The sequence below is a fragment of the Trachemys scripta genome, chromosome 7, assembly GCF_013100865.1.
Source record: "Trachemys scripta elegans isolate TJP31775 chromosome 7, CAS_Tse_1.0, whole genome shotgun sequence".
Classification (NCBI taxonomy): domain Eukaryota; kingdom Metazoa; phylum Chordata; order Testudines; family Emydidae; genus Trachemys; species Trachemys scripta.
The window spans coordinates 126,764,856-126,777,101 of NC_048304.1; the positions used below are offsets into that span (position 1 = coordinate 126,764,856).

A 12,246-nucleotide genomic window follows, 5' to 3' on the forward strand; every position below is an offset into this window, starting at 1 on the left:
TTCAGAGAAGCCATTTCTTGATACCTTAAATGATTGCTCTCTAGAGTACATGAGGAGAGGCTATTCTTGGCTTAGTGCTAAGCAGCGTGCAGGAGCTGGTAAAAGAAGTAATTATAATTGACCCATAATGTAATATTGACCACTGTATAATTAAATTAAATGCTTGAGAGGGATCATAGAAAATCCAGCACTGTGACATTTCTTCAAGAAAGGAAACTTAAAACAAAAAAATTGAGGAAGCACATCCAAAGGGCCTTAAAATTAAAAGTGAGGAAATTGAAGACTGAAGACTTGGCATTGGAGCCCCCTGAGCAGAAAAGGAAGGAGGAGGGCAAGAAAAATGGAAACTTAGCCCTAGTGGGACAAACAGCATGAACTATAGCAGGTGAAACATGGGATAGAAATCAGAGGGCCACAAAGCATTTTGAATAGCAATTACCAAAGGCATAGAAACAACAAGAAATTCTTTATATTGGAAGCAGGAAGCCCATGAGAGAATTGTTGGATCCACTGGACTCTACTGGAGTACAGAAATCTGTTCATATTTACTGTTGTTTTGCCTAGAGCCCAACCAAGAACCAGGTGTGACGGGTTGGATCACAGAAACCTCCTTGGGAACTGTCAATTGATGTGCCAAGACTACTACTGCCCCTGTTTTCCCTGCCAGCCTGGGAATCCAGCACCCTGTCTTGTTGAGCCAGACACGCCAGTCTGCTCCAACTCAGACTCAGGGTCTGAACCATGTGCTCCAAAGCTGCAGACTTAACTGAAAGCAACTTATGGAAGTGTTCCTGTCTTTAGCACTCAGATGCCCAATTCCCAATGGGGTCTAAACCGCAAATAAATCCATTTTACCCTATATAAAGGGAGTGCACAAGAGGATCCTTGGGGGGGGGGGAGGCGCGGCAGGAGGAGCGCGCTTTTTTTTTTTTTTTTTTTCTTTTGGCGCTTCGGCGCGGCAGCGGATGCATGCTCAAAAATTTTTTACTGATGTGGTGCACGATCAAATGGAGCCCACTGCTCTATAACACTGATAGAGAGAGATGCACAGCTGTTTGCCTCCCCCCCAGGTATTAATACATAATCTGGATTAATTAATAAGTAAAAAGTTATTTTATTAATACAGAAAGTAGAATTTAAGTGTTTCCAAGTAGTAACAGACAGAACAAAGTGAATTACTAAGCAAAATAAAATAGAACACGCAAGTCTATGTCTAAGAAAACTGAATACGAATAAAACCTCACCGTTCCAGTAAGCTTCCTTTTACAGACTAGTCTCCTTCTAGTCTGGGTCCAGCAATCACTCACACCCCCTGTAGTTACTGTCCTTTGTTCCAGTCTCTTTCAGGTATCCTTGGGAGTGGAGAGGCGCTCTCTTTAGCCTGCTGAAGACAAAATGGAGGGGTCTCCCAGGGATTTAAGTAGATTTTCTCTTGTGGGTGGAGACCCCCTCCTCTCTCCTATGGAAAGTCCAGCTCCAAGATGGAGTTTTGGAGTCACATGGGCAAGTAACATGTCCATGCATGACTGAGTTTCTTACCAGCCAAGCCACATTTCTGGGAAAGCTCCGATGAGGATTAGCATCTTCGAGTTCATTGTTGGCTTAAGTGGTTCTTGATTGGGCACTTAATTTGCACACCCCTTTCTCAAGAAGCTGACCAAATGCTTTACTAAGGCTATCATGCAGGTATACAGCCAATATTCCTAACTTCAAGTACAAAAATGATACATGCATACAAATAGGAAGAATGTATTCAGTAGATCATAACCCTTACATAGATATGTTACATGGCATATGTAGCATAAAACATATTCCAGTTATGTCATATATACATTCATAAGCATATTCCCATGAAGCCTTATGGGGTACACGGTCACACCAGGACACAATTGTTCTAGACAAACAGAATAGCAGTCATTGCCCCAAGAAGCTTGCAATCTAAATAGACTGCATCATTCTTTATCACTGAGTGTTGAGATGAAATAAGGTTTCCAAAGAAATGGTGCCCAGATGTTAGCTATCCAAGATTCCTTAAGGTGTTCAAGAATGAAGTGGCTGAGCTGTTCACAAATGTGCAATCTCTCATTAAAATAATGTACTTCCTGGAAAATAGTAAATTTTTGTCTTTGCCATTAAAAATGCACTAGCAGCAATTCTGAGAATTAAATACCAATGATCCTCTTATCTGTACCAGGAAAATAGTTTCAACCAATCATTTGAAAAAATAGAATTATAAACACCTAAATCATGATATGATGGAGACATCCCAGGGGTAGCTTCAGCAAAGGAAAAGTATGCCTCTTCAATCTACTAGAATACTTTAAGCATGGTAACGAAATAGTGGATGCAGGAGAAGTTGATAGAATTATCTGTATTTTCAAAAAGTCTTTGACAGAGTTTCTCACAGTAGACTTTTAAGGGAACTTAAACTACAGTCATGAGTTAGAAACTAGCCAAGCAACAGAATACAAAGCAGGGATAAATGACCTTGTTTCAAAATTAATTACATAAATTGTGGTAGCTCCTATACGTTTCCAAATGTATTAAGAGCAGATGGTCCCTGCTTAAAATTTACAATTTAAAAGACCAAAGATAATCAGGATGGAGATGATTACTAAGAATAGAGTTCAAGAGCCAGGAGAATGTTTGCTAGGTATTGAGATTTTCCCCAGGACTAGCTTTATCCTCCCTTGTAGGTCAAGGCAGCTCTATGGGCCCTCCAAGGTGGCACCTCTGTAGTGATCGCAAATGGAACCCATCCAAAGATCTCTGGCCATGTTATCACAGACATTGTGGAGGGGAAAAAAGTTGGCACTTTTTTTTCAGAGGTAAAACCTGCAGGTAAGTTGGTATTTGGAATTTTGAGATGGGGATTGGGTGGAGGATGCTAGAGTGGGGTAGGCTTTCTGGGGGTTCAGAATGAGTTAATGCTTGCTTTATAGCTGTAGGATAACTGGGAAAATGTGCTTTGGCCATTGGAAACAGACATTTTTTAAAGTTGTTTTGCAGTGTTGTTGGTCTCCAGATATTAGAGAACCAGGTCCTGAAGAAGAGTTGTGTAGTTTGAAATTCTATCTCTTTCCCCAAAAGAAGTTGGTCCAGTAAAAGATATTACTTCACCCACCTTGTCTCTGTTTGTAAAAGTTGATTCTTCTTTGAATGCTGGACTCTGTGTATTCCACTGGATACGCATGTGCTCCATGCACCTGAGACCAGAAAATGCTAGCAAGTAGTGTTCTTTGGTCTTCGCTTCTGCTTTTCTCATGTTCTGTGCCAAGAGTATAAGAGGCAGTGCAGACAGACACCACTCCAGTTCTTTCTCACCATTTCATGGTCTGAGTTGGAATCTCCAGTGTCTAGAACTGATCCTCTTCACCCTTTTTTTCCCTGTAAATATTCCAAGTTTTATATAGCTAGTTGCTATTGTTAGTGGTTTTTATAAATTTAGATAGTAGTTAAAATCAGGGCCGGTGCTACCATTAAGGTGAACTAGGCCGTTGCCTGGGGTGCCAAAAAGCGGTGCCTCTCCCCCCCCCCCATTTTTTTTATTTTTATTTATTTATTTTTTTACAGCGTTCTTCCCCGAGCGCGCAGTCGCCGCTCCACTTCTCCCGCCTCCCAGGCTTGCAGTGCCCATCAGCTATTTGGCGCCGCAAGCCTGGGAGGAGAATTAGAGCGGGAGCGGCGTGCTCGGGGAGGAGGCGGAGCAGAGGTGAGCTGGGGTGGGGAGGTGCCGCACGGCTCCCTGGGCCAGGGGGGTGGGGAGCTGCCGCGGGGGTGCCTCAGGGCGGGGGGGGAGATGCCGCAGGGCTCCCCACCCCAGCTCACCTCTGCTACGCCCCCTCCCCTACGCCTGCTCCACTTCTCCCACCTCCCAGGCTTGCGGCGCCAATCAGCTGTTTGGTGAACTGGGGTGGGGAGCTGCCACACGGGGAGGGGGGGGGGAGCTGCCGTGGGGGGGCACCTTAGGGTAGCGGGGGAGCTGCTGCAGGACTGGGGGGGGAGCGCAAGGTGAAAGTTTCGCCTAGGGCGCAAAACTTCCTTGCACCGGCCCTGGTTAGAATCCCCACCCCAGCGAATGCTTTGATTCCCCCAGCACAAGACTTAGATTATGCCCAGGCTTTAAGAATTGCATCTCCTGTCCCCACTCCTCTTTGGTTGGCAACTACTGCCTGCACTGCCTCTGCTGCCTTAGAGAAGCTCATATTTCTGCTAAATGCAGTATCTGCTGCTCCTTTCCCAGCTGAACATGTCAGGTTCAAGAACTCTGGCTTTCGAGACCCCGGCCTAGTTCCCCCCCTTCCTGATTGGAAGATGCTCTGTACATCAGCTTGAGACATGGAGATGTGCACCTCCTCACTCAATGTCTGTTCAGGGGAGGGAACAACCAGAGCAAAAGACCCTTCATTTGCGCCGCCTCACAAGAGTAAGAGGCACTCTCATAAGAGAAGGGATCCTTCCCTGACCAGGTTGGGTGAGCCCTTGTGCCTAGGACACAAGGACTTAGGTCTTCTTAAGCCTTGTGACAATGATCGGAAGGCACATAGGAATAAGACTCCTTCAGTACTGGCAAAATGTACTTTGAGACCATAGTCACTGACACTGACTACAGTACCAACTAAGACTAAGCCCTGGAAGCTGAAGGACACTGCACTGTTGGTACTGATAATGACCATGCAGTCAGAGGCTCCTTCACTAGCAGTACCATCACAGCTTCTATAAGGAAACACTGATTATTAAGAGTCCCTTTACAGTTTACACCAACTCCAGCAGCCTACGGCAATGAGATGCAGCTTTCTAGACTCCAGTATCCTATGCTGCTCCAGAGAATATTTTCATCCTCCCAGACCCACAGTCTCCCCTGTTGTCAGAAACGACCTTCACCAGGGAGATTGTAACATCAGGGTGAAGCTCCTCTCCCATTTCATCCTCAGCCTTAGCTCCCTGACATCTGAATCGATGACACCACAGATGGAACTGGACTCAATCTTATCTCTGGGAGAGTCGGATATACCAGTGAAACCATTGTTTCCTCCACCGAGGGAGTTCAGCCAGAGTAGTCTCCCACTACTTCTCTCATCTGTCCGAGTGGGGACCCCTCAGGACCAATAGCACCCAAGGTGTGCCTTGGGATCACCACAAATTTTCAACCCCTCATATTGGCCTTACTGGAGGCTAAGGGACCTGTGGTATGGCACCCAGTGCATGTGCAATCTAGTTGGGAGTCTTACCATCCCTTCCCTCCATGAGGCCAACTGAAACCTATAAAAGAGGACAGAAGACTAACCAGATCTGCTGGTAATGACAGATACTTCATCTTCCTTGCTCAATAAGGCGATTGCTCCTGCCGTTCCGTCTCCTTTGGACAACCACAGACCATTCCAAGAGCTGCCTTGGAGAATAGCAGAAGAGCTCCAAATTTAAAGGTGGTCCAGGACTCCTTACACAAGCTCCTGGTCATCCTGTAGCCTATGGGATCTAGCTGAATAGCACTCCCAGTTCAATGAGGCCATACTGGAAATGGCAAGAACTATATGACACAAATACCAGCTACCTATGCTCCTACCCCTTAGGAAGGCTTAGGGAATGGAGTTTTTGTTCTCCCACACTGCCCTGAGCTCCCTTGTCATCTAAGCAGTTCCAGAAAGGTCCAGATGATAACACCCAAGGGCAACCCCAGTGGATAAGGAAACCAGGTATTTAGACTTTATGGGGAGAAAGGTGTCTACTTCCACTGCTTCCAGTTTAAAATCTCCAATTATCAGGTTCTCCTGGCCAAATGTCTTTTATTTAATCTACATTCTAAAGACAAGTTACCCCAGAAGGTTAGAATCTTCCCACGGAAGATTCCTCAGATTTCAGTCACTATAGCAACTGCACCCAAGGTCTTCATGAAAATGTTTTCTGAAGTAGCAGCACATATCTGATTGGACAGTTCTACCATCTTCCTGTATCTAGATAACTGGCCTCTGACAGGCATGACATGTCCAGAAGTCATAGCATCGACCTTATTGATGCTTTGTCTCCTAGCGTATCTTGGAAACTCTGAATATGGAAAAGTCTATTCTGACTCCGACACAGGCTATAGCTGTCATAGGAGAAACCTTAGACTCAGTCAGGGCAAAGGCTTATCTGCCTATGTACAGATTCCAAGCCATAGGCAGACTGATAGATCAGGTTATGCACAACCCTCGGACATGGTCTATATTTGCCTTACTCTTTTAGATCATGTGGTGTCATGTATTTGCATAATGCTGTTCACCAGTCTCCACCTCTGCTGCCTACAGGCTTAGCTTCTAACAGTAGATATACACACCAAGAAAACACAGCATGGACACTGTAGTGACAATCCCAATCAAGTTAAAAACCTCTCTGGAAAGACTCCGCACAAGTTTGCATGGGCAATTCTTTCCTATCCACTACACCCAACAGGAGTATAATCACAGACATCTCTTTGTTAGGGTGGGTGGTTCACTTGGACGATCACACAGCACAGGACATTTGAATGTCCCAGGAAACTTGGTTGCACATAAATCTTCTTGAACTCGGCAGTCTGAGAAGCATGCATGGGCATTTTTACCATTAATGCAGACTCATCATGTTCTCATAATCTCAGATAACCCAACAACTGTATTCAACATAAACAGGGACACCCAAGATCCATTCCCCTGTATATAGAATTGGTCAGTTTATGAAACTGATGTATCTCCCAGGAACCCTGAACTCTTTGGCAGACAGCTTCAGCAGTCACTTTGCTACCAACTGCGAGTGGGAGCAACACAGCTCAGTGGTGAACAGTATCTTCACTCACTGGGGAACCCCTACTTGGGACCTGTTCAACTCCCAAATAAACAGGAAGTGTAATACATACTATTCCAGAGGAGCTCAGGGCCAGTCCTCAAGAGGTGATGGTCTCCTACTCCCTTAGACAGTCCATTTGAACTGTGCCTTTCGTTGTAGCCCTCTGCTTTCTCAAGTCCTGCAGAAGATTAGATAGGACAAAGCACAAGTCATTTTAATTGTGCCCAAATGGCTGAGGCAGTTCTGTGTGTGACCAACATGATCATTTAGTCTGATCTTCTGCAGAATACAGACCATATGCCTTCACCTAGTGTAGGGGTCGGCAACATTCAGCACGCGGCTCACCAGGGTAAGCCCCCTAGCGGGCCGGGCCAGTTTATTTACCTGCTGAGGTTCGGCCAATCATGGCCCCCACTGGCCACGGTTCGCCGTCCGGGGGCCAGTGGGGGCGTCGGGAAGCCGCAGCCAGCACATCTGTCGCCTGCGCTGCTTCCCGCCGCCCCCATTGGCCCGGGATGGCGAACCACGGCCAGTGGGGGCCGCAATCGGCCGAACCTGCCGCATCAGCAGGTAAATAAACTGGCCCGGCCCGCTATGGTGCTTACCCTGGCAAGCCGCATGCCAAACGTTGCTGACCCCTGCACTAGTGATTAGCCTACGTGTGGCTGAACTAGAACATATCTTTTAGGAAGACATTCAGCCTTGATTTAAGGGACTTCAGGTGGCGGTGAACTTGTCATATTCCTTGGTAATCTGTTCCAACGGTTATCCTTACCATTTAAAACTTTGTCTAATTTCCATTTTGAACTTTTACTTAATACAACTTCCAACCATTGCAGCGTGTTTTGCCTTTGGCTGCTAGATTAATCTTCTGGATAAGAGCCCTTCCTATGTAACTAATAGACCATAATTTAAATTGCCTTTTCACCTTCTCATCAATGAGCTAAATAGACTGAGCCCCTCAAGTTTCTCATCTTAAGGCATGTTTTCCAGAGCATGATTAATTTTTGGAGTTCTTCTCTGAAACTTCTACAATATGGACACCAGAACTGAGCCCATTATTTTAATAGTAGTCTCCCCAATGCTGTATAGAGAGGTAATATAGTCTCCCAATCCTACTTGATATTCCCATGTCAATACGTCAAAGTATTGTGAGAGCCAGTTTTGCCATGACACAGCACTGGGCATTTGCTATTTACAGTTGGCCCTCAGTCCTTTCCAGAATATAATTCCTTTTCATGTAAGTATGGTTTATGTTCTTTATTCTCAGTCTTTGAGCCTTGCGTTTGGCTGTATTAAAATGCATGATGATTCTAGATATTGAAAAAAATATTAAACAGTGATGGGAAATGTGCTAAAATGGCTTGAGTCCTTCCTTGAAGTATGTTCCCCAGGAGTACTAGTGGAAAACTGCACCACCACTGCTAGACCCATCACTTGTGGAGTTTCACAAGGATCAGTTCTCTCTCCAGCTCTTTTCAAAATCTACATGTAACCTCTAAGTGAATTAGTCAGATGACAGGGACTCAAATGAGAGCAATATGCAGATTATACACCACTCTACTTATCCTTCACTGCATATGACCAGCCCACTGCTACTGAGATGACTGAGTACTTGGATGAGATCAGATCTTGGATGAAGAACAGCTGGCTGAAGCTGAACTCGAGTGACAAAGAGGTGATGCTGGTGAGCAGAGGGAAGTATTTTGAAGAGTTTGCAGTCACGGTGTGGTCTCCGTTGGTTGATTGTGATGTTTTGGGGTTCAACCTAGACCAGTAAGGGGCTGTGTCACTTCCTGCCAGCAACTCTGGGTGCTTTATATGCTGTGCTGCTTTGGCTCACAGCCCTGACACAAACAACTCATGTAGAATCATGTAGGCCACAGCCTAGCTTCCACCATACAGTTGCTTTTAGCAAAGTGACCCCCAACTCCACCCCTACTGCCAGTTTTCCCAAAAACTGTCTCCCTGCAGTGGCAAGCCCTCTCACTGAACGCTTACAGAAGTTAAGTTCATTGCTCCTTTAAATGGACAATACACTTCAGCTCATTAATTTAATAAATAACTGGGATTTGAAAAACATTCATTTCAGTCACACCACTGAACTGGTTTACAGTAAAAGTAAAACAAGTTTAAGTGATACCAAATAAGGAGTGTGGTCAGATGTTTGGCTGTGGTGTGTTCCCTCCGTATGCCGTCCCAGTTCTGCGCAGACAGCTGGCACAGCAGACCTTGAGCGAACCGTCCAATGACCACAAATCCATTAAGGTGTGAAGACACCCAGCCAGGTTTATTGTCAACGAAGTAGGGTCCTAGCTCCCTGGATCAGTGTCTCCAGTTATACTAGCACATGTATGCCTCTGACAATGGACACAGTTCAATCAGTGGCGGGACTTCCCGCTGCCCCCTTGGCTGGCCAAAGACACTCCCTCCAAGATATATCTTTATATACCAATATGAACAAGTATCGCCTGTGACATATCAGGGCGCCACCCGTTGCCTTGTACCAGTAGGTTCGATCAAAACATCTCTATCCATCATGCTGTCATCCTCACCTTATCCTTAAGATGGGTCAGCGTGTTGCTGTTATCTTTGGGGAATGTGTTTATCGGGGTGTTCTGGTACCACCTTTCTGCAATGTGCTTGTGTGACTGCCTTGTGCCTAGCACCTCTTAGGAATATGTGTTTTTGCAATATCAGCCTTATGCTTGCCGAATTCTGTGAGCAGGGCCGGCCTCTTGCTCACAACCTGACTTTACTTCATATTAGCAAAGTTTTGACCACTACTTTAGTTTAGGCCTCATACCAGGCCTCTGATATAAGGCCTTATGTTTCAGGCCCTCTTCTTATTACAAGGAGTAAAGGCAGAAATGGTTATAAACACACAAAAATAAAACCACACTTCTAATGCTAACATTTAATTTCAGCAAATTATAATCTTTGCCTAAGCAGGTTTCTCACCTGTGTTCAGTTCCCAGAGACTTCAACCCCCTAGTTTGAAGGACCTGACATTCTGTGATTTCAAGAGCTCTGGAATCCTTGAATACCTCATGTGATACCTATGGGGTTCTCTCCCCTTTCTTTTTTATAGGCATTAAACCTTTGAAATGTATTATTTGAAAAGTAAGCCCAGCCAGCGCTTCTCTCTTCGGGAAGGCCACATGGCAGAAGTTCATTGATCATGCTTCAAGCGGCCGGAAGGCTTTTGGGGGAGGGGGGACAGTGCAGTCTCCCTTCCTTATTAGCTTGATGGCCTTGTTTATGTTGCATGTAAATGTGCTTTTCTTTGTCTTTGGTCACACCTTGCTTAATTTACATCAGAGACACATTCAGTGAGGCGGAACCACATTCTGTTGTCTGGAACAGGCATAGTTTAGGCATTGCTTGCCAAATACATTTTAAAAACTTAATTCTAGCACATATTGATAACCCTTTTTACACATCCCAGATGTACACCACACAATGATTTTTGGGACCAGTGTATTGCTGGTTTGCATAGGATACCTCACACAATGCCTCATAGATACAGATTATGACTACAGTGAGTTTGGGGGTGTGACGGGTTGGATCACATCGAGTCCAACCCCCTGCTCAAAGCAGGACCAACCCCAACTAAATCATCCCAGCCAGGGCTTAGTCTTTGTAATCTTGTCAAAGAACATCAAGGTCACTTAACAAGACTGCTTTACCAGTAAATTATCTTGTTTGATATTTCCATTCTTTAACTCTTGATTATAATTACGTCAACAATCTCATTTAGATTTTTAAAAAATGGTGCTATGTTAGCTTTTATCCAGTAGTGTGGACCTTCCCTTGTTTTCCAAGACCTAATTTTAATATCAGTTGTCCAGAATGCACCTCAGCTAACTTTTAAAACTCTTGGGTGCAAACTATCCAGACTTCCTGATTTAAAAAATGTTTTAACTGACGTGTACATGCTGTTTAACATCTTCCTTAATTATCGCTGGGGAAAAATACAGTATTTCATCACATGATATTAAGTATATCCAGCTTGGTTCCAAATATGAACAGAAATATTTATCAAATACTTCCTTTTCTGGATTGAATACTTTACCATCTCTGTCTGGACTTAAATTGTTGCTAGAATTCCTTTTTGTTCTATAATGTATATTTAAAATTCCATGTTGTCTTTCGCCCTGTTGACCAGAGGTATTTCATCAGTATCTTTAGCTTCTCAGCTGTTGCCTACGTTTCTTAACTTCCGACTTATATTCATTGTCAAAAGAAACCAGGCGTCTAGACTCCCAGCTACTAGAACCCACTCCTCTCCTAGTGGTGAGAATAGATTTCAAGAGCCCTGATGATCTCCTTTGCACCAACTCCCAGTCAACACTTTGCTTTGTTATATCTGATTAGGAGTGATAGAGACTTGGCATAAGTGAAGAAAAGAGGGGCTTTGGGGAGTGAAAGAGATTATCTGGATAGGTCGAGAAATGAAATTATAATGTTAGAAACTTGTAGGCTCTGACCAAGTGGGTTGCTGGGTTGGGAAACTGCAATAGATTGGGAAGATTAAATATGATATCTGATCTTGGATTATTTACATGATTTATACCATCTTTTGGTACTGGATTTACTTAGAAATAATTTTCCGCCTTTTCATTTTTGCTTATGGATCCTCAAGTTTGTTTGTGTGTATGTTCATTCCTGATGTAACTTTTTTGCATGAGAATATAAATTTGCTTCGTGAATGTGCATTTTTACCTGAACACGTGTGAGCCACATGCTTACTTTCTCATGCGTTGTGGGGTAGGATAGGAGGGTTTTGACCATTGTTACTTTCTCATCTGTTTGGGTTTGTGCGTGAGGGGTATGTTTGACTTTAACATGCTCTGAGCGTTGGGCATGGATGATTTGAACTGCAAAAACTCTTGTTTTTTCAGGCCCTACAGTAGAACAGCAAGGTGAAATGGCTCGAGCTGGAGGCAGGTCCCTAGCGGCACTACAGCCTGAACAGGTAACATGCCAATGTGGCTTCATTTATGTATTAGAACTTACAAATATACTGCATGTTTCACAATAAAATGTAAGACAGATCTCTGCCCCAAAGAGCTCATATTCTCACTTGTCGTTTAGATTGTAACATACCACATGAGAGAGAGGGGTGAAGAAGGATGTGGTCTACTGAGCTGTAATTAGGAAATTATGTACATTTGAACCATCAGGTTTATATGGCTCTAATTATTTTAAATGCAGGTATTGGCATGTAGAGGATGCCACAGAAGAGTTTTTGGAGTGAACTGCACCAATTGCTCTTACTGAGAGGATACTTAAACTGCCCAAAAGGGAGCAGCTGCGTGCGATCTACCTACCATTCAGTGTACCACTGCATTGCAGCTGGATTGGTTAGAGGGAGGTACTATGTAGAGCAAGGCAGGTGCTGGCACAGAGGCAGGGGGCATCTCGTTGGTTAGGCAGGAAAGC

The 12,246-nt window shown here is 44.4% G+C and overlaps 1 protein-coding gene across 6 annotated transcripts in view; it reads left to right on the top strand.

Moving 5' to 3' along the window:
* Positions 1-12,246, top strand: part of ALDH18A1 (aldehyde dehydrogenase 18 family member A1) — a 100,633-nt gene that overhangs the window by 59,841 nt on the left and 28,546 nt on the right. For all 6 annotated transcript variants that reach the window (XM_034775449.1, XM_034775454.1, XM_034775452.1 and 3 more), the window contains 2 exons: positions 2,697-2,841; positions 11,706-11,779. In XM_034775449.1, the coding sequence (XP_034631340.1) occupies positions 2,697-2,841; positions 11,706-11,779 (219 nt within the window). The remainder of the gene's footprint in view (positions 1-2,696; positions 2,842-11,705; positions 11,780-12,246) is intronic.